General features: G+C 49.2%; 1 protein-coding gene across 2 annotated transcripts; it reads right to left on the minus strand.

Annotated features, from left to right (window-relative positions):
• Window positions 1-2,091: 2,091 nt before the first annotated feature.
• Window positions 2,092-22,317, minus strand: FKBP6 (FKBP prolyl isomerase family member 6 (inactive)). 2 transcript variants are annotated; one of them, XM_054847645.1, is made up of 8 exons: window positions 22,111-22,317; window positions 20,711-20,800; window positions 20,008-20,210; window positions 18,611-18,730; window positions 17,364-17,558; window positions 16,974-17,083; window positions 13,844-13,931; window positions 2,092-2,479 (listed from the first exon to the last, which is right to left on the minus strand). In XM_054847645.1, the coding sequence occupies exons 1-7, from the start codon at window positions 22,253-22,255 to the stop codon at window positions 13,856-13,858; spliced, it is 939 nt and encodes a 312-aa protein (XP_054703620.1). In that variant the 5' UTR covers window positions 22,256-22,317; the 3' UTR covers window positions 2,092-2,479; window positions 13,844-13,855. The 2 variants fall into 2 exon arrangements, with proteins under 2 accessions (XP_054703620.1, XP_054703622.1); XM_054847647.1 differs by lacking the exon at window positions 2,092-2,479 and adding an exon at window positions 9,981-10,149.
• Between the last annotated feature and the right edge of the window lie 695 nt (window positions 22,318-23,012).

Below are 23,012 nucleotides of genomic sequence, written 5' to 3' on the forward strand. Positions count from 1 at the left end.
GGCCATTATTCATTAAAGAAAAACGGAAAAATGCACTTCAGCAAAGTCTAGTCAGCCATGGGAAGTCTCTCATACGCCAGTAAGCTGGCCATGACGGACTCCAGGTCAAATACAAGTTACTGGCCTGGGCCACAGCTCAGGGAAGGGCAGTTGCCGCTCCTGCGGCGTGCACCGACAGACCTTCCAGAGACTGACGAAGCTCCTTACCGTGCCACAACGAGCCACCCCGCCAACGCATACTTCTGCATTTCAGATTTAGCAGGAGCGACGCCTTCCACAACGAGTTTTGTCCATGTAATTTGGAGAGCGGGAGATCCTGCCTTCACAAGGTCATCGACGGACAGGGACGCGCCAAGTTTCCATTTGCAGACCCAAGCCCAGCACCCAAGGGCTGCCAGAGAAACGCCAGCGTGCCCACGTCAGAGCGGAGCCTGAGGGAGCTCCACAGCTGTCTCCGGCTGGAAAACTCGGCCACGTTTATGTCTTCAGACATATGTTAACCCAACAGTTAGGGAGCACAAAGTTCTCCACTTCTTGTAGGGAAGAGGCATCAGCTTCCAATCAAAGGAAGTTATCGGAACAATTTGTACAGAAAAAGACCAATATCCAGATTTAAACCCCATCAGGAACGACCCCCGAACCAGTGGCCTCTGGCGAAGCATTCCGAGGGAGGCATTGCCATCTAGTGTCGACCTGGGAACAGGACTCGGCCAGACACCCACCTCCCCTCACCACCAGCCCCATGGGGACCCTCCCAAAAAGAGCAATCCAAGCTGAGGGACAGGGCTGCCTGGGGCAGGAGGACAGCTGGGATGCCCTGGCCGCAATAGCTGTGGAGGTCCAAGGCCAAGGAGCCGGCCGTTGGACCAGCAAGAGCCCAGGCCTGTGGTCCTTTAAACAGAGCAAGAGATTTAAGTTGCCCACCCAGCTCAGTCAAAAGTCTCGCCGATGACCTTCCACACAACATTTGCTTTCCAGGTGCATATTATCGCATGTTATTCATCAGGACAAAGCATCGCAGTGTACAATTAAAAGAATTAGTATCGTGTAACTCCATTTCTTCCTTTCCGATCATCAGAAAGGCCCTTGGAGTCTTCTGGAAAGAAGCAGATCTGGGAAAAAAAACTAATCACAGGATTGTTCTTAGGGGACAGATGACAAAACCCAAAGCTTACACTCCCTTCAGGTCTGTTTTCTTCAAACTAAGTAGTGCAACATGGTTTGACCTCCTCTCGGAGACCAAGCCACCCCTTCCCCAGAAGCACAGAGGACCAGAACAAATAGACAGGCAGCAGCGTCCAGAAGCGTGCTTGCAAGGTGCTGCCAACCCAAAGCTTTCCTAACCTTTGTTTTCCCCTCCTCTTCACGACATCCTACCGAAAGGGCATTTTATTTTAAGACACCGTCAGAGCGTGGTGGTAAGGAATCCAAAAGCCATAAAGACGCTGGCAGAACAAGAACGCTTCAGACACTTTTCTCCTGGCAAGGGGCCACCTTGGATCACATGGTGACCACAGGCAACCTTCCCTGCCCGGCAAATCAACAAGGCAGCACTGAATCATGTTTAGAAGACATTATCCATCCTAGTCAAACACAGGCAGGACAAACACCATGAGAACACCATTTCATGTTACCAGGTTCACCCTCCTCCACGGCTTCTTGCTAGTTTTGCATTTACCTGCCACTGTCTCACCAAGAAGCATTTGGTTTTGTATTTATTAAACCTCTGCCACACCATGAAGATGTATGTTCAGAGAAACACGGGAGCACACAGTGGATTTTGCTCCAAAAGGAAACCAATTTGATTGAAGCTAGAGGAGTCAGCAATATTGCAGGGGATAAAGCTGGCATTAAGTAATTCGAAATTTAGTATCAACATTCACAGCAACCTTCAGCCAAAACAAAGAGCATAACATGCTGTTGCCCAAGAAGAGAGCTAGCTATACAGCAACAAACCAGACCCTATTTCCAAATTCCAGCTCCTTGCACTGAAAGACAGACATTAATCACTCTTACACAATAAATTGACACAGGTCCTGCCAGCATTAGTTCTCAAGTTGGTTTATTTTCTCAGAACAAAAACAATATCAAACAATTTTTCAAAGAACAACTTGTATAAACAATACAAAACTCCATGGCATCCTACTCCCATTTACAGGTTCCCTAAAAGCAGCCCAGAACCTGCAAGGATGTCAGGAGTTTTCTTCAAAGAACGTGTAAAGGAGAAGAGAGCACTCCTCCTTCTGTCCTACAGCAAGACTGGGCTCTGCTGCAAACAGCCTCAGAACATGGCAAACAAAACCAACTTCAGGAAAATTGGACCTTGCATAAAACGCAGAACCTCCACTCCATGCTCTCAAAACAAGACAGCGCTCTTGCTCCTTTTCCCAAAACATAGATGCAATGCAGAGATCAACGTGTGCCCACAGAGGTAGGTCTTCCTGTCCAAGAATCGCTCTTTTCGTCAGCTGGCAAGGTCCTAGGAAAACAAAATACCATAGTCAGTGTTCCCACAGGGATCACCTGTACATTTTATGCCATTTTAGCTGTAAAAAGGTCAATTGTTACCAGCACACATCTACAGCAGCCCTGACAGAGTCACCCAGAATTTTGCAGATTAGCGCAAGTGGAAGGGCCGCAGTGAAATCACCATAAAATTCATTCAACTTCCTCACGTAGGACTTGGAGGAAACTGTGTATTAAGCGACAGGAACTCAAAACTAGCAAGTCCCCCCCAGAGAAACACTGAAGGGTGTTCTTCAGACCACCTGCCTTCCTCTGCAGGGTCATCTGTGCTACCCATCACTTGTGCTTTTCCAACCCTGTTCTGGGAAACCCAGTGCCTGGATACTTACTGCCTTTGGGAGATCAGTCCTGTGTCTCCTAGAAGATTCGCCATTATGTGAGACTTCTATAGCTTCCCACCATATTTACTTGCTCCCATCTCCCCCCTTGCCCACATCCCCTGTCTGCAGGGCACAACCACCAAGAGGCCTGGCCACACCACTGCGTCACTGGCACTGGACACCGTGCCCCCAGCATTTTGTTCTTTGTTAGCTCCCCCCGCCCCATCGTTCTCACTTGCAGTTGGGTCCTCACCAGTCCTGGAGCCCCAGCACAGAGAAGGTGACAGATTCTGTACCCAGCAAAGCCTCTTTCTCTCATCTGCAGCCCCCACCCCATCCCTCCCCCTCTTTAGGTCACGAGAGCTTCACTAGGAGACCAGTATCCAGGCAAAGGGCGAGTTTTCTCCGGATATAAACCAGAACAGTTTCTAAGCTGTGATTTTTCCCACCCTCCCCTCTGTATTTCAAAGGGGAACCTCTTGGGTCACGGATCAGGACTTGGATCACCTGCCTCACCTTCTACACGGCTACACCAACCTTGCTGCCAACAGCTCGCCTGCTCCTTCAGCACCTCTCCCAAGCTTTCCCTCTGCCTCCGCCTGCAGACAGAACCAGCTCCTTCTCCCCCCTGGCCCTCGCAAGCTCTTTGAGTTGGTTTTCAAGTGCTGGTCAAACACTGCGAGATCTGCCATGGAGCTGTGGGGCATGCAAGTGTAATGTGGAGTTCCCTCTTGTTCCCAAAGCCATTAAGCACCTGGGATAAAACACACTCAGCATACACTCAATGCTGCTTTCTGATGCGCCCGTTAGATATTTCAACGTCCTGCTGCTCATGATGTTGCTGCAACTGGCACCTCTGAGATACTCGACAGAAGAATACTGATACAGAGGGTATGTCCCCGATGTGTCAGAGTGCAGATGGCACCAAAACACTGCTGAGAAGTCAGCCTTGTCCCTCTGTCATCCACAGGATGAATGGCAGAAGAAAAAAAAAAAAAAAAGAAAAAAATCAGAAAAATCCTTGGAAATCTTTCCACAAGATAACCCATTATCTGTATCCCACAGGAGTTCTGAGAATCAAAGGAGGTACGTTCAAAAGATACGCTATCTTCTCTCAGCTCAGGAATACCAGGAGCTGAAACCACTTTTTGCTACTCTTTCAGCAGCTGTATCCACCACAGCTTGCTCAGCCGGCTCGGCTGCAGGGGAGATCTCCGCAAGCATAAATCAAATTACCAGTAGCAAAATGGGGAAGCCTGCTCCTTAGAGGATATCAACTTACACACTGCTAACCAGAAGGCAAAAAAAAAAAAAAAAGCTATAATTGTGAGGAAGACAGACGCTTTACAGACTAAAGGATGAGAAGATGAAGCATCACATGATGCTCAAAATACACACCTCATTCATTATATATCCTTGACAGGCACCCCAGGATCACAGGATAATTAGGGCTGCAAGGAACATCAGTAGGTCTCTGGTCGAGTCTCCTGCTCAGAGCAGGGCTAGCTGTGAGGTCGGCCAGATTACTCATCCTCCTCCGATGAGCCTGAAGAAGCCGGGTTTTATTCGGTTGGTATGCTCAGAGCCACACAAACCCCGTGACTCACATGCCGCCCTGCCAGAAAACTATCAGTCTGAATGAGGACAGTGTGCCTTTCTCAAGGGCTGCCCCCAATTTAAAGTTTGGGATAATAAAAGCACAAAACAGTCGAGCAACTTTCAAGATTGCCAGAAACAGATCACTAAAGACTTGTAGCCTAGCCCAAACTGGGATTCACGGTAACAAGTCAGTGCAGAGCCCCTGTCCTGGTTCACCCGGACTCACGAAACCCCATGTTACAGTCTCATTTAACAGGCCTCCTGTTATTGCCAAACCTTCCAAAACTGGGGGTTAACGGGGTTCACTGTAACGCAAGATATTCACACTCAGCCTCAGGCTGGCAGCGCTTTCTACTGTCTCCTCTGACCAGGAGAAGGGGCAGAGGAAGCTTCTGAAGAAGGGAAACTACTGGAGGACACTTCAGCTGATCTCTTCCCTTTGAAAATGAATCAGAGATAGAAATGCTTAAATCATTTCTCCAGTTCACAGCATAAAGTTCTAGCAACTAGGACGAGGAAAAAAGGTTTCTACAGTGGAAAAAAAATCATTATACTTGATGTGCTGCAGTGTTCTGCGCATTATTAGAGAAAAGCATCTTTGCTCCCGTTAAAGTGCAACCGACTTCTACTCTGCTACTTGTCAGTCTAATACTCTCCCCACACAGCACTTCCTTTTATGTGTCCCTGATAGGCATACTTAAGAGATAATCGCTTCATGTTTCCACTGGCTGTTAGTTGTGGTTTGGGGTGTCTAGCTGGGTATTAAACCTACAGCTACTGAGACTTCTTGTGTGCCATAAAAACAAAGGATCAAACCGTAAGTCTTCTGGTTTCATGGCTGCTATTTGAAGTAATAAAGTCTTTACATGGAGCTAATTAAAAAAATATTCAAACTGAAACCCTAAAAAAGCCATTTCAAGGAGTGTTTGATCAGTTCATCTCTTTCATTTCCACCTAATGGCTACACAATCAAAAGAGAAGTGGAGGGGAAACACACAGCCCTGAAGACGCAGAGAGTTGGATCATGTTCAAAGCATTTGCTGCTCCTGCAGGTAGAACAGCATGCTCCAGCCAGGACTCTGCTCCAATATTTGTTTCCTCCCCTTAACAGCAGGTTGGCAGCAACTCAGCCACGCAAACCAGCAAGGCACAGCTCGCTTTGAAGTTCAGGCAGAAGTCTGTTGGTACCAGCTATTTTAATTCATGCTTCAGAAAGACAAGGCAGTCGATCATCGGTTTACAGTAAGCAACATGCCAGGTCACAGGTCATTTATAATCACAGTCACCTTTACTCTGCATTAAAGCCATAATTAACAGTTAATGTTTAACAAAGGCTTTAAATTAGTTTAAGCTGCTTTCTTGCATGAAGAACTGTTGCTATCTTTTCCCCAGCTCCCCTTTCCTGCCTCCATCTCTAGCAGGGCTGCAGGCAAGTGTCAGGTAGGCACCAAACGCAGCAGATGATAAAATTTTCCCCAAAGCATAAGGAAATATGAAAGTAAGAAGCATGCACTTAAAGCACAGCTCCTGCCAGTTCAGCCCTCATTAAAGCCATGCTTTGAAGCAGCAGCGTTGCACTGAGATAACCCCAGTGAGAAGAATGCTCCTCGAGAGAAGCAATCAAGTCATCAGCTTCGTAGAGAGCAGCCTGGAAAGCTGGCTTGGCTTTTACACCCCAGGGAAAGGCCTCAAGGAGACTTTGAGAGAAATGCAGCATCCACGTGTTTGCTACAGGAGGCACAGTGCCTTCCTTTCAACACTTTGGTTCAAATCTTAACAGGACGCTCACTGACCATGGGGAAGAAAGTAAGGAAAGTTTTGACTTGGTAGTCAGAAGGATAGGGTACCTCTTACCCACAGCTCCGCACGAGCATGCTGGAAAAGTAGATGTTACGTGCCCACGTTTGGGGCACAGATCAGCAAAGGGGCTAAAACCTTCTTGAACGGCAATTGCCCGCAAAGTGCTCTTCACTCAAACCCTGACAAGGCTGTAAGGAGCTGCCACTCTGAAGTGACAGCATGGAGAAAAACCACCGCTGCCGGGTGAACAGGCTCCTCTGGAACGCACCACGTGGACCCCACGAGGGGATACCGACAGGCTGCGGCTCTCCTGAACGGCAAGAAGAAAGCCTGGCGACAGCGAGGGTGCTGTCAGCTGGCCGATAACAACATGCGCTGGGCAATCCACCCCGATACATGAAGAAACAGCTATTTACAAACACCAGGCTATCATGGTTTTATCTGGGCAATTATTAGACGGAATGCTACGTATCACCATCCCAGGAGCCTGCCTCCGAGCCTGCAATGTGCCTTCAGAAAACGACCTAATTGGGGTACCACTTATCTGCTATCTATGGAAGCAACTCTGCAGTCGGCCATATCCTCATTTCTCTCTCGAACGTGGTGTTTGGGGAGGTCCAGCTGTTAGTGCTTCAAGTGGACTCACTTTTGTGGCTGAGATGGCTGTGAAGACTATCTTCAGAGCACGGCAGCACATGGGCACGCAGGCGCTCAGAGACGCCCTGTGTCTGAAGGCCTGAACAGGCTCTGACCCACAGCTACGAGGACCACCCCATCACAGGTGCTCCAGTCACCCAGATTCAGATGGAAGGTGCAAGGAGCAGATGTGCTACTCCTCATTTGTATAATCAAGCTATATGAACTTCAATTGCTATCTGAAGACCTGCGCTTACAGGCTTTTTTCTCAAGATGGGTTTGTTTGGGTTTTTTTGCAAGTCAATTTGTCATGATCCTCAGCTCCACAAAGGATCCACAGTGAGTTTCAAGCCCTGCCTGACAGCAGCTCAGTGGCAGGATGAATTCTCCAGAGATCTTTAACAAGTCTCGACTCCAAAGACCCTGAATCCTGATGACATGCACTACCATTCTGAACCTGAGGTGACAGAAGAAGGATTTGTCAGGTATGCTCAGATCTCCAATAGGACGAGGATACATAAGCAAAAAGGAAAAACAGAAAGCAGAGCTCTTTCCCAAGCATTTCTAAGAGACTCCCTTAAAACAGCACCCAGACAAAGCAACAAAACAACCTGTTCAGGGAGCAGGAGGTCTCACAAGAGGGACAATTACGGGAAGGTGAAAGAGAGGATGAACTGTTCAACACACACTTCTGACTCAGAAAGGACTTCATCCAGCAAGTCCGGGCTGAAACCAATCCTTACAGCAGCTCCCAGTCCTTCTTCAAGAGCTCAGATAACTTTCATGTCAATAATACTCAGCATTCTGTCAAATCAACAGGTCCCCGATAAAGCAGCGTGGGTAGTGGGAGAGGCACATGAAGGTCACGTCTACCCTTACTGGAAATAACTCTGCAGTTCTGCAAACCAACTCACAGCAGCACCAAGACACTCCCCACATCTTAAGCAAAAAGCCTTTCCAGAAGCAGCATTCCCCCAATCTGAAGCCCTCGTTAGTGCCTCCTGCCTCTTGGTGCTGACAACCATAAACATTGTCTTTTCGAAAAGTGCTGTTGTCATGATGTCAGATACAGCAATCAATGCCCTTGCGCTGTTCAGTAGCCCCCGATCCCCTGTCAGCTGCTCTGTGTCACTGCTGATGGAGAGGACACCCCATTACGGGGCTGCACTTGGTGAACAGTGCTTGAGAGCTCACAAGCAGAGGAGTATTTCCCAAAACCACAGTGAACACTCTCGAGGGCACTTAGCACTCTTTTTGTTAACCTCAGCTACTACAATGCGCAGTCAGAGCATTTTAAACTCTTCTAAAGTTTGTCAGTGCTTCACCACTTGCTCTGCTGGAGCAGAATGCCGGCAGGTCTCACAGGACCCTGAGCAGCACCAGCCCCTCTCGTAATCAGGACAGCACCTCACCTGGAGTCTAGGGCATCAGGGGATTAAAAATTTGCAGTTTCATTCAAACAAAATTTGCAGTTTCATTCAAATGTCTGTGGAATAAAACGAAACATCCCCACATGGAAGATGTCAGGCACCAGGGCATGCTTTGCGCCACCATCATCTGAAGTTTTTTTTCCTTCGCAACTGTGTGTTGAAGTTTCCTTCTGCTGTGCTCCAGCTCCCCTCTGCTCTGAATGCTACTGTCGGCTCTGACTCCTGGTCCCGGCACGAGAGTCCTCAGTGCAGGGCCATGCCAAAGCAGCAAGACACAGGGACACCCAGCCCGGTGTGGATAGGATACATGGGTACACCAGCCAGCCCACATCCACCCGCAGCGATTTAGATCATTGAGCGTGTCTGCCCAGGATGAGATGTCTCTGAAAGAAGCAGGCAGTGAAAAACACCCTTTACTCTTTGAGTGGTGGCAATGTCCTCCAAGCCCGAGAGGATACACGACTCTTTATACAGGCACGGTTACAGCTCTCCACACTCAACACTCCTTCGAGAAACTGGACTAGAACAAGCACACAACAGTAAAGTATGGAAAAGGGCCCTTTGTTTTGCTGTGTAGGGCACAATCCTTTAAAATCCCCAGATTTAAGACTAAGAGAAACAGATCAAGACATTTCTTCTGCTACTTCAGAGAGAAAGTCGGGAGCCCCCCAGACCAGAAGGCTGGTGGCTAGACAGGCCAGTTCTGCCTGGGTTGGCAAGAGCCCGGGGAGAGCTGCTTGCCACCCTCTGCGATGCCAGATGTAAGGACCAAAAGCGGCACCGGGGGCTTCCGTGCCCCAGCTACCAGCACAGCTGAGCCGTACGCTGTCCCAGGCATATGAGCCACAGGCACCTGCAGCAGGCTTCCCTCCAAAATCGGTTTGGTCACTACCTACTTGGGTGTAGGTTTATCCAATTTGCCTTTCTACTCATCAAGGTAACAAACCATTTTTACTTACACTTCATACAGCTTATCACAACTTAAACATGAGGGCTGGAGAAAGGAGACTTTAAAAATTATATTTCAGAGAAAGCCTTAAAATAGTCATGTGTCTCCTTGCTGCTGGAGATGAAGGCCTGTAACTATGAATGTTCTGCAAAAGTAAAACTTTCTTCTTAAAGAAATTCATGTTGCACATAGACCATTCTCTTTAAACCCTACCTGTATGATAAACCAAGTATTACCATGGGAATTAAAAGAGCCCAGCATCTTTTTAACTCTCTACTTGTTTGTAACAGCAGCATGTTTTATCTTCCTGCTGCTGGCAAAAGCTCTGAGAAATAACAGGGTTTTCCCTGGGGGCTCAGCCTGTCCTTTCCGGGGCAAGTGTGCTGGGTGGCCTCAGGCAGGCAGACAGGAGCTCGAGGAGAAACGCAGCCAGGAACCTGCTCCTACCTGATCTGGGAGCTTCACGTCTGAGCACGTCAAGGGGAATCCCAGGCTTTAGGCACTCGCTACGGCTTAGAGAGGCTGGCCCTGGGCTGGGCCCCACCGCCTGTTGTCTGATGAGGCTGGAGAACCATCACTTCACCGATGCCTTGAGGACGGGCTCAGTAAGGCACTGAGATATCACGTGGGTCTCCCTCCTTTCCATTTCACACCATCTTTTCACTTCTAAGCCCAGGCCAGACCTCCCAGTCTGGGCAAAGCCACTCCCAGTGCATTCAAACCACGTGTGTCCAGTACAGCTGGCCAGGAAGCACACATGTCACAGCATCCCAGAGCAGAGGTGGTGCAGTCATTTCTTCACTGACAGTTTCTAGAAGGAGAGCAGAGCCTACCAATCTTCCAGAGAGGTATTACAGGTACTACCGCAGGCATGAACTGCGGAACTCCTCTGAAAAAAAGAAAGATGCTAGGAGAGAGCTGGAGGGAAAACAAAAAAAAAAATCCAAAACACACCAACTGAACAGCCTTATTAAAGCTTTTCTCCTTCCTCTGCTTAGCAAGGAGAATGCTTAATTAAGTCATCCTTCAAGCCTTCCCTCTCACTCCAGCAATGCTCAGCATAAAGCAGATATTTAACAATTTCCTTCGCAGCACAGGACATCTTGGTGGTACAATAATTTACATATTCTAAAGAAGTGAAGCTGCTGGTTCTCTGTTGTTCAGCTTTTTGCAGTGGGTAGGGACAGCATCAGCAGGAGGCACATTTTAGATCTACTTGGTAATAAGGGAGAGCAGGAGGGGAAGGAGCAAGTTGCTGTTTACTCAAAGTCTGGAGCCTTCCCAAGGCAGGAGCTTTGACTGTGTTATGCACGTTCTTCTCCGTTTATTTGCAAGTCTTTTTTAGCTTATTAGGTCAGTTTAACTGGCAACCGCTGCTAATTTTAAGCCCAATTATAGTCACTTCTACCTGGTGACACAGCCCCAGTTCTGCAGCCAATTCTCACCAATTAATGGCTTCAGAGTTGCTAGACCCTGCTATTCGTAGCAATTGTGAGTTTGACCTCAGAGTCATAGTTTCCTGTCATAATTTCAGCATTGTTTGTTTTCGCTGGAACACTTCCTTGTGTGCTCTCAACTACTGAGATTGCTTCTCCTGTGCATTGAGCTAAGATACACCGTAGAGGCAGGTTTTCAACTTTGGCCCACCTTTAACAATAATAATACTTAAAAAAAGCTGAGAGATTCATCTTTCTGGGATGAAACTATCACCAAGGACCCTCTACTAAAATCCAGACATTTCTAGGGAATTCGTCCCCACTCCTCGTGATTAAGTTCTCTTGATCATGAAGGACCACAGCAACACAATGATAAGAAATTCTGCTCCCCCACTGCCCCCCAGCCCATTCATCCTGCAGTTTAGGGGACACCGAGGAGGACTTTCCGCTATGCACATCCCAGCTAACGTGGCTTGACACATGCTGCACACCCAAGGCGTACGGAGGCAGACAAATAACCCAAACAGGGGTAAGCACGAGACCCAAGCCACTGCATGTGCAAGGATTTAAGAAAGATTTAAGAAAGCGTTCATGCTTCTATTTCTCCGAGTATTTTTTAATTCCTCCAGGAAGCATCACAAGTGGCCTCGCATTTCACCAAAGAAAATATTTATTCTGACCCGAAACTCCGTTAAAAAGAAAGAAAGCATGTTCTGCGCAAGATGTTGTTTGTGGCAATTAGAGGGGAGCGAAAGGGACACACAAATACCAGGCAGAATGAAGATACTCGTGTCCCTGGGTTTGACTGCCGGTACGCAAAGCCCTGGATTATTCAGTACAGAGAAATGAACCCTCTGTCCCTGTAACAGAGCAACCACTGTAGAACTCACCAAAAGGTACAGCAAACCCACCCGGGAAGGGGCTCTGAAGCAGGGGGATGGACGTAGCAGTGTGCCAGGAGGGAGAAAATGCTACAACTACAGCTCTGAGCCATTTATCTCGCAAGCAGGGCAACGGGTCAGGTTGCTTAAGGAGCACCTGCCAGCTGGTATATAGGAAAGTCTTCCATAACTGTTGTGATTCTACTGGATCATTAAACGTGAGCTCACCAGCAGCGTGCTCAGGCCATCTACTCACTAAATGCCTATGACAGGAAGGATGCTTCAGGTCTGCCAGACCGACCAAATACAGCTTGTGCCCTAAACTGACTTTGTACAAAGTTGTCAGAAAACACCAAAGAATGTTCTGCCTGAAGTCTGACTAATTAGCAGTGCCGTTGATGGAGAGCAGGGGCTCTAGTTGGAACTGCTTTGCTCCTCTCTGAATACGCAATGAACTTTTTAAGTAAGATGCAGCAGCAAAGCGACCTCTGGTTAGCATAAGGCCCTGCAAGACCCTGCTCCACCAGGCTATCTTTCTTGCAATGAATTAACAGTAGATTCTTGTGTAGGTCTCAGTGACTTATGTTTGTGTGGAACACTTAAGTTTGATTTTTATTTTAGTTACAGTATTTAAAAAAAAACCAAAGAAGGTTAGAAATCTTTTTGACTGACAGCTGTCCATCAGCTGTGCAAGGCAGGAGAACTCCAGCCTCCAGCAGAGGTTTCTCTTTTTCCCCTTTGCACTTCTCAGTCACCAGTAACTGAAGACACTGTTTTACTTACAACAATCACGATGTGCCGTTACACTAACTGTCTGGAAATCAGCATCTTTGTCAGCCTCTTTTTGGGAAAGAGGAGTCCTCCAGCAGTGGAGGACCTGCCTGGTGACCCAGCAGATCAGCACACTCATTGAGAGTTCCCACCACAAAGCAGCGCCAGCTGATGTGCAGATCAACACAAGAAGCTTCCCAGGTCAGGCACCGCTTCATGCTACCCTCAGACACGAGACCCAAGTCCTACATGCTTCCAAACTGCAAGTTTCTGAAACTCAGCAAGTGGAGAATCAGAGCCTCCTTGCCAAGTCCAGAGCCACAGACTTCCTGCACACACTGGCAAGACCGCTCATCAGTTTAAATCCCCTTTCACAGCCACTTGCCTGGGGGTAGGTACCTGCTAACAGATGTGATCGGTCTTGTCCTGAACCCAGGGCAGAAGGATTTGTGCTTCAAGGGAGTTCAGCAACATGCCCAGCCCAGAACGGGGCACGGGGCGGTGGGAAGGGCAAAGGCTGCAGCAGGGAGGCACGTCCAGCCAAGAGGGTTGTGTTGCGTTAGGAAGCAGCCGTTCAATCAAACCTCCTCCTCAAATACAAGCTTAGCTTCCTCACAAGCACAGACAAAAGAGCCAACCTTAAAATACCAGACCTGCACCCTGCACTCACACTGCTGCTGCTGGAAAGGCTGCCAATACTCATTTTCTACAAGCAGAAGAGGTACTGCCTGTATTGCATGAGAGAGAACAGCAGCAAACTGACGGCCCTGAGCTGGTGATGCTTTCTGACAGAAGGCTGCTGTCATTTTCTGCAACTCTTTCCCTAGGGTTTACCCTGAGGCAAGAGACCAGTGAAGATTTCCACTCCCCCTTACACACCCTCAAGGTTTTCACAAAAAAGAATGATCAAAGAGCCTTTGTGCATTTATAAACCTGTCAATTTTGCTAGAAGATTTAAGGCTTTAAAGAGTCCAAAACATCTATTTGAAATTTTCTATACAAACAGTTTTTTTAATATTTAAAAAAACCCAGAAATAAAATATTTAGATTTTTCTGAAGGAAGGCATTCCAGCAGCTCCAGACAGAAGCGCTGGAGGGGAGGAGGAAATCCAATTCTTAAGTTTGACAGGAACAATTTTTTTTGTTTCTTTTAATTGGCAGAGAAACAAGACTACACAGCTATTTCTCCCCCTGGCTCTGACAAGAATAACTGGGATGAGCAGCACAGGAAACAACAAACCCAAACTTACTCAAGTGCTGCCAGTTTCAGGTTCCTGTCCCATGCCAGCCTGCCTCGCAGGAAAGATTCCCCAAGCCAATGATGCAGCAGCGTTTCATCCCACCATCCTGCCTTTTCCCCTCAACATGCTCCCATTACCTTACATTTTGCCTCCAAAATCCTCCCATGCAGAAGAGAAGTAGGTTCCCCACCTGTAAACAGTTCAGACATGAGACAGGTTTTGGGAGACCTCAGCCTTTTTCACAACTTGCTTACCTTTATTTCTGGTCAGTCAGAAGCCTTGAGAGAGGCAAACATTCGGGAGCACATTTCTTTCTCCTTTTCGATGTAGTCCTTGTAGCAGCTGCAAAGTAGAGCACAGCATGGTGTCACGGGTGTGGACTGCCTGCCCAACCATCAGTGCCACAACCAGAAAATAGTTTTTGGGTTTTTTTATGTATAAATACAATAGCCTAATGTAACAGTGTGCTGGTAACAGAGGCAGCTCCTCCAAGCCCTCCTTTCTGCCACGTCAGGGAAGGAGAGCTGCAAACACTGTGCCTTAGCCCCAGACCTTGAGTCTCTGCTCTGCTGGTGACTATTAGCCAAATAGATCATTTGACTTTTGGTAGCCAGATGCTTTCTACACCAGTTTTGCAAGCACGTGACGATGCAGAGGAACCCCCACCCAAATCCTGTGGTCTAGTTTGGCATCTCCTCATTTGTACCACTCCTTGTGCTCCTCCAGTGCCTACCAGAAGATGTTGTACAAGTGCCCTAACTCGAGGATGTCTACCACTGACACCGAATTTGGGCAGAGGATGGGTAGGAGACAGCAGGGATTTGTGTCCGAAGGAAGCGGGTGACAGGCCAGATGCTTCCTCCTCCATTCACAGTGTCACATTAGCACAGCACAAGCTTCCTGGACTGCTCCACTTTCATCGCTGCTTCTCCAAGCACAGTATCCTCTGCACCCTGTGTTGTCACCTCGCTGGCAACGAGGTCTCACTGGTGAGGAATCGCCAAGCCAGAGGGTGACTCAGTTTGGGCACCGTCCCAGGGATCGATGGCTGCCACACCGCCAGCTTTCCTGCATCTGCTACCATATAAGGTCAGAAGCAAAGGGTTTTGTTGCGACACACCAGAAACAGCGCAAGCGTGACATTGGCTAATGCTCCCTCAGCTCCTACCATCAATATCCCCGGGTCCAGAACCTCCAGGTGTTCCGTTCAGTGAAATCCCAGCACAGCAAGTCCCTTCTGTTAAGTCTCAGACAGATGTTGCCACAACTGTCCACACTGGGTAGATCAGGGATGCCCACCTAGACTGTGGATGGGGTGCTCCCATGCCTACCACAGCAGGAAATCCAAGAGCCCCTCATTTGGGGGCACGGATTCACACCAGATGTTGGAACAACCCCATCTTGTTCTGGATTTGATGCAATGCAAGCCTTCGAATAAAATGCCGAATGCAGCAGCAGAATCTGCACCAACCAGACCACTGCAGCTGGTACCAGACATGGGTTCCACAAAATCCTCACCCTGGATTCTGCCTTGTTTTCCTCCAAAATGAATTTTGCCAAGAACCTGGTTCAGCTGTTAAACAGATGCTTTTCAAAGTTTTGTTTTAGACAGCAAGAGGTAGCTACTGATTAACACACAACATTCCTTTTTGTAAAGTATAAGCGTACTCAGTAAGGAAGTGAAAAGCCTCTAAGGACAAGATTTTGATTCATATTCTATTTCTGAAGCATATGCCAGATCACATTACGAGTTTTCTCAGGCAAGGCACTTTGGCAACATTACAGGATCTAGACTGAGGTATGGCGTAATTAACAACACCCGATAACGCTGTCTTCATCTATTTTATACTACTTCCATTCTTTGTCATAGTAAAAGCAAAAAAATACACCAATTTTAACTGGCACTGAAGCAGAAACTCCGAGACAACAGTGGTTTAACGCGTACTCAGCTTACCGACACACGTTAGCTGTACATGCCGCTATCTCCAGAGTTGGAGCCGACAAGCCTGCCCACTGCTTCCCTGAAGGCAGAATGCCTTGCTGCTTCCTGGCAGCACAACCTCAATGTTATTAGCAAGATTTCTCTTCTACCTGCCAACGAGTCCAAGGGAACACATGAGGCTTCCAGAATCAGGATGTTAGCGCTGTTCCACAGGCCTCTGACACTACCCACAGACCAAGCCTCCAAGCGCAGCTAGCCAGCCACCCAGATCTAGTTCATAACGTGCTCACCCAGCATTTTGGTGGCTACGGACCCAGAGGCACGTCAGGGTGAAGAGAAGTGATTTATTTCAAATTTCCAGCCCAGCAGCTAGTACGGCCTTCAAGTTCTTTGTACTTCAGAAGAGAGTAAGTTTAAAGACTTGGTGTTGTCACAGACTATTAAAGACTACGTGGCTGTACATGACACCGATGTGCAAGGGCAGCCCTCTACCAAATATTACCTGGTGAAGGCACTCAGCCCACAAGACTGGCTTTTCCAGTTGCACCAACCACTCTAATAAAGAGCTGTTACTGCTGCCTACAAACCTTTTTGCAAATGCCTGGCGGCGATGCACAAAAGAAGAGGGTTTATATTCAAGGGCTGCTTTGTGATCTCTGAAGCTGGGGACTGCATTGCCTTCTGCGTCCACAAACAGTGCCAGAAGTACAGCACATGCTTTTGGGAACCAGCTAGTGCTTTTGCCAGTTTCAAAGGGAAGAGAATGAGGGCAGAGACTAGCTTTAGTCATGTTTTGGTGGGGCTAGGGCATGACTAAAGCTGGCAGGATTGTGCTGTATGCAGCCTGCAGGCAAAGGGAAAGTTTGCTTTCAGGATTGCTCACTTCTTATCTCCAAGACAGCAAGAAATTCACTTTTGACAAACATTAGTGTTTGTAGCATTGTACACTAAAGCACTTGCAGCGCAGAAGAGCTGCTGCAGTTAACCAAAGCATCTTAAAGGGAATGAAAATCATACTTATTAATCCAGAACAGTATCAGCTTGAATGCTAGCCTAGTGCATTTCACTGGTTTTGAGGCATTTCAGCAGCCCCTGTCTCCCTGCCTGACCCACCTACTCACATGGAACATAACACACACATCCCCCCAGCAAAACCCAGGGAAAGAGTGGGTGCTCTCAGCTTCTCATCTCACCTGTAACTGCTGTACCTGCAAAGTGTTCAAATCAGCTGTCCCCACACTAAGAGAAACCTTCTGCGTTTTCCCAAGTCACTATTAACCCAATAGTTTTGTGGTGGGTTTGTTTGTTTGTTTGTTGTTGTGGGGGGTTTTTTGGGTTTTTGGTTTTTTGTTTTTTTTTTTACATTTTAAATATTTTTGAGCAGGTGTTCCAGCCTGTCTAAGCACTCTCTCTGACACAGGGATGGAAAGGAGTTCTCTCACCTTGCCAACTTTTTCAGCTCATTGTTAATATCGTGATTAAATGGCTGGATGTGCTGAGCTCTGACCAGGAAATCCCGGGATTTTTCGTATTCTGTCATGCAGAGACAAGCCTGCCATTGAAAGAAGACAGATGTGTCACGAGGTAAATATAGACTCGCTGCCATTCCTCAGGACTCAAACATGTGCAGCCACAAACATCTCTGAGACAGATCCAGGTAGCTCGGGAATCCCCCATGAAAAGATCTGTGTGACGGATTTACAGAACGCCAGGTTTTCCTAAAAGTCAGATGCAGACAAACCAGGAGGCCTGGTCCAGAATTTAGTGGTTCTCCCTGGTTCATTTGAGGGTATTCCTTGATGTGGCTACCAGAGGAATTTATTTTTGCCCACCTGGCCACACCTGAACAGCGCTTTGGCATTTCTTTGGTCAATCTCCAAGGCCTTCTCGCCATATGCCAGAGCTCGGGCAGGACATTCCAGCTTCAGGTAAGTAAGGGAGAGATTCAGGAGCACCAGCAACTTGGAAGCATTGATCTGATGCTGCTCTTCCTCACTGGAAGGGCTGCGATGGAGGATGGAGAACGCCTGAGCAGACAGGGAAAAAGAACTAGTGCACAACAAATCTTTTACGGGAAGTGAGAAATCCATCTCATCACACAGCTACATCCATGTTTCTGTCTACCTAGGTCAGTTAAAAATAGCAATAATCAAAACTCTAAATATACTGCATGGCATTATCAGCACGACTAGCCAGCTCAGCCATAAGACCGAGGTTTAAGAACCTATCAAGGAACTTGAAAGAAGCAGAATGAAAGAAAATTACACCCAGGACTCAGATTTTAAGGACAAGGATGGAAGAGAAATCTTACAGGGAGAAAGGCAATTTATTTTTGTTACAAAAATACCAAGAAAAATCAACTCTGAATGGAGGGAAGAAAAATCTCGCAAAACCTCACTACCTTTGAAACAAGGGCAGGTGCATTCCAGTTGGGCAATAACTGAGTATTTCCCCACCTGGAGAGGCTGTGAAGTCTCCACCCTTGGAGATGCTCAAAACCTGAATGGACACAGTCCTGGAAAACTTCCTCCTGCGGCAGACCTTCCTTCAGCAGGGGGTTGGAGTACACAGCCTCCAGAGGTTCCCACCAACCTCAACTACTCTGCAATTCCCAACTGAAAGGCTAAAAATAGAGTGCCCAGCGTGCCAGTGATGTCTGTTTCCAGACCAAAAGGATTCTAGATTCCTTCTCAAAGCATCAGTAGCTGCGATACAAGGCTTCGCTGCACCGTAATGTCTCTCAGCAAAAGCTAACCTGCGAGGCCCCAGTCCAGCAGTCAGCCAGCAACCCGCTCGGGGCTCCCACAACCACAGAGGTGTACTCTTCCATCTCAGAGGGAGCAAGCCCGAAGGAAAAGGGTTCTGCCTATTTCTGCCAATCCTTCTCCTCCTTCGTTTACCACGGCTGCTCACACAAAAGCAGGTGTCTAAGATCTGTTCTTAAATAACAAACTATGCCTGGGAAATATAATGAAGTTATTTGATCTCTAAATTGTACTTGTTATGGTGAGGTAGGACTTAATAATCACTGCTTTCACAGCTTTGCACAATGAAAACCATGTTTTTTCTGGTGTCATACCCTTTTGTATCTGTCTTTGGCACCCTTGAAGCGCCGCTTACGGTAGAGGTAGTTGCCAAACTGTCTCTCCGTGTCTGCCACGTTCAACACCTTTTGTAGTGGAAATGTATCCTGCTGCTCCTGTACAAAGAAATACCTGAATTTCAGCTCAAAGAAAAGAAAACAAGCAGAGAGCTCAGACAGGACAGTCCTGCACAGTCCCCTTCCATTCACAGAGCAGGAGCCAGGCATTGCCAAAGCCCCTGCAGCATCCAGCAGGCCACCACCATGTGGCATTTCCCTTGGCCAGGCCAAAACATGCCACTGTTCTCGTGCCGATAACTCCTGGTGAAGAGCGCTACCAGTCAGGTCAGGAAGCTCACCAGGACCAAAGGGACTCCAGGGGAGGGAAAAAAGCAGGAATTTGTTCTTAAATCCTGCCCAGCTCTCTCACCTGCTTAGCACAGAGCAGACAATTAACGCAAATGCTATTGCTGGCACAAAAGGTGAAGCTAATTGAAAGGCTCCATGGCTCCAACAGCTCGGTATCACCCAGGGTGGCACCCTCAGGCCAGCTCCAGGACCAGCCTGACACCCACACAAGACATCAACCAGCAAAACAAAAAAACCCCTGACAATTATAAAAAAATATTAAAATCGAGGGACAGGTTTTCTCCTGGGTTTGCAAGTTTGAATCTGCTCACAGAGAGAGGCCAGTTAGCCAGAAAGGGCGGGCAACCAGCAAGAAGGGGACCAAGCTCTCTTGTGACAAATGCAATTTGCTCGCAGGGCTGCGTGTGGAAAAACGGCCAGTGCCGCAGCAGGAGGGAATGAGGGGCCCCCACCACCAACCAAAGCTGCTGCCTGTGCCCCACTCACTGACCCACAACCACAGCCCAAAGCCCTTTACATGAAAAGGGGGAATTAACAATAACACCGTAACTCACCAGGGAGGAAAGCGAACAGTGAAGGACCACTTGGGAGAGCAGCCAAGCAGCAGAGACAAAGTGGGGGCTGAGGGGGCACTCAGAGGCTGCAGACTGAACAGGATTTTTACAGACAGCTCATTACTGTTCCAAAAGAGAAACTCCTGGAAGCTGGTGCCCTCTAGTGAAACCATGAGGTTTCTTGTAAAGCTAAAGATAAATGGAAGTCATTCCACTGACTCCAGCACAGGGGAGCAAACAAAGGCAGCACCCAGCTTCTCCCTCCACACGGGAGTGCAAATGGACCCCGGCGTGCAGGGGCAGCATTAAAGGGCACGTGTTTGTACCAGGGCAGAGCCAGCAGCCCAGGGTCTGGGTAACTGCACCTGCGATTAAGCTAAACATACGTAATACATGAGCAACAGCAACTGGAAGGAAAAACAAAGGTTTTGCATCCAGATTTAGGTCTCAGACCTTATTAAGGCAACTCACAGGAGTCAACTCAAAGAACGCGTCAGATTCATCTGTGTCCAAGAAGTCCAGCACCTCCACCTCGAACATGACTGTGGCATTCGGGGGAATGAGAGGAGGACAGCCCTGCCGCCCATAGGCGTAATCTGGCGTGAAGACAAATCTTGCCCCCTCTCCCTTCTTCATTGTCAGCAGGCCGATTTCCAGGCCCCCCAGTGTAACATCTGTCGCAACAAGAAATGAAAGGTCGTGAGAATCGCAAACCTGGAAACCCCCTCAGACACCAAGCACCAATTTCTCCTAAAGCCTGGAGGAAAAAATCCTTGGTAGCTCATCTCTCAGCAACTACACTGGTCAACTGCGCCCTGTTATGGATTACCGAGGCAGTCTGCTGTGGGCCCAAGCACACAGTAAACAGCCACGTCTCCTCTCAGGCGATTTGGAAACACCAAAACAAGCAGCTGCTTCAGGGCAGGCAGCAAGCACCCTCGCTTCCATCAACGACACGGGCGCTGCGGCTCACTCCTGCAGGCGAGCGGGGCAGAAGGTGATCGTTCCAGACTGACCAGCACCCGTGTGAAACAGGGGCCTTCTGGACTCCATTAACAAGCTTTAAAGGTTTCAAATAACCTAAAGATACTAAACAGTGTTTAAACTGACATGTCTTCACAGGCTGGTCTTTACTACTCTGAGTCCCAGGACAAACTCTTCAGCTCAAACCCACCTTTTCCAAGTTTCATCAGCCCAGGAGACTTGCTGTAGCAGTTTGTGCAGAAGGGCTCGTCCCTGTGTTCCAGGTACCCAGAGTACTTCACTGTGCAGCCCAAAGCAAGGTGCAGGGAGGAGACAAAAGCAAGAGTTTGATTTCATGCCCAGTAACAGTACCATCAGTAGCACACCAGGAGTTGGCTTTGCAACACCATCCTTTTACTCTCCTTTTCTTTTTTCCATCTGCTGTAGAACAGCAGAGGCAGCACAAACTACCTTCTGTTTTATACCAAAAACCTGGTCACATCCAAGCAGGCAAGTGGTGTTAACTGTGTTTTAACATCACCAGATAAAGCAGCTGCTTCACAGTCCTGATCCCTATCTAATCAAGAGATGTGATTTCGTGTTTTTAAGAACTGGAAACTTCAGCTGTATAAATTAAAACGCCCCAATTATCTGCAGAAATACGTGACAAAGCCTTTCCTAATCAAAGCTGGAGCCCTGGAAAGAGAAACAAAAGGGAAAACGTGCCCCTCCGAGCTCTGCCACTCTCCTGGGCACTGTACAGATAACTTCAGTTCCCACTGTTAGAAAACCTGCTGTAATGGGCTTCCCTTGGCACGGCACCAGGCCCTTGCACTTCAGGAACCACTTTCAGCTTCAAACTTCTTCTCTGTACTGTGAGCACAGGTGGGACCTGGAAATCCTGCTTTTCTCAAGGTTAAGACGCCCTTTGAGTTAATGTGTCAGCCACAAGAAGTTAAACAGAGTATCCTGAGTACTAAAACACTGATAAGGGAGAACAGATAGTCTCTGAAACAGAAAGACGTACTACTGTATAATATAAGCACTTTTAAATTCTTGTTCTGATCTCATGCTAAAGTCCAAAGCACTCAGATTTGCCATCCCACGAACACCTCAAAATTAGAGGCTCGGGGTATCTTTTACAACAGGTTCTGTCCGCTCCGTTTCCCCCAGCACACGCTTCAGGCCCAGCCGCACAGACCAAAGCATGGACCTCGCACCAAGACGGAAGGGACAGAGATGAGCACCAGACACTGACTTTGGACTACGCTTCCAAGGATTTTAGGTTTTCTTAGTCCTGCTAACCACAGATTAAACATAACAATTGCCATTTATACAGAAAGCTACTCAGGAGATGGTCAGCAGAGCCTGCAAGCTCGTCCCCATGAAGTAGGGCACGACGTTACCACAGAGCACACTGAAACCCGGCGAGCCGGGCCACGAGCTCACACAGCACTCACTGCAGGCTGGCGGCACAGGGCCGGGGGCGCACAGCCCCGGGGAAGGTGTGAAGGATGGGCCAGGCCCTGTGACCGGGGGGGGGGGGGGCCAGCCGCAGCCCACGGGCACCTCGGCCTGCCTGGCACCACAGGCCCCGAGCCCCGGCAGTACCTGCCACGGAGGCGGCCAGGGGCATGGTCTGCCCGGTGCCGGGGCGCAGCTCCTCCTTGCACACGCCTCCATCGCCGGTCAGGTCCTCCATGCCCCGAACCTGCGCCAGCCACTGGAAGGAGCCCCTGGCCCAGCCCTGCCCCATCGAGCACCGCCCGTCCTTGGGCCCGGCCCAGCTCTGCCCCGCCGAGCACCGCCCGTCCTCAGGCCCGGGCCGGGCCCCGCCGCCCGCCGTCCGACAGCCGCGCCGTGCCTCGCCTCGCGCCCCTCGCATCGCAGCGCCGCGCCTCAGCCCCGCCCCTCGCTCGTCACCGCCCCTCGCCGCGCCTCAGCCACGCCTCAGCGCCGCCCCGCCCTCTTCACCAATCACCGCCCGCTACACTCTGCACCTTCAGCCAATCACGCTCCGAGGAGCGATCTCGTCCCAACACGCTGCTTCACAACCACGCTCCGGTGCCTCTCGGGGAGGACACGCCCCTGCGCAGCTATCGGCCAATGGGCGATGGAGGCGTCACGGGCCTTCGCAGTGCACCCTGGGGGATGTAGTTCCCCCCTCCGGGCCCCGCTCCCCGCCGTTCCCACCGGCCGTGCGAGGCACAGTAGCCTCTTCCGGGCACTGGCGCCTCGGGGAGGCCCGGGCTGTCCCGCCGGGCGTGTCTGCTCGCAGGCCGGGGCCGCGTGCTCCCCCGGGGCGCTAGCAGCAGCCCCAGCGCCGCACCCACAGGCCCTGGGCCCGGGGCTCGCCCCCCTGAGGAAAAGCCGCTCTAAGGGAGGGACGTCCCCGCGGCCTGCCCTCACCCGGGGAACGGGTGCTGCACCTCCCTCCTTTGCTGCTGCCAAAGACCCGAGGCCCTCAGCGTGAGGCTGAGGCGGGACCCCCGGGCTAATCCTTTACCCCGTCT

The sequence above is a fragment of the Grus americana genome, chromosome 19 (assembly GCF_028858705.1).
Source record: "Grus americana isolate bGruAme1 chromosome 19, bGruAme1.mat, whole genome shotgun sequence".
Taxonomy (NCBI): Eukaryota; Metazoa; Chordata; class Aves; order Gruiformes; family Gruidae; genus Grus; species Grus americana.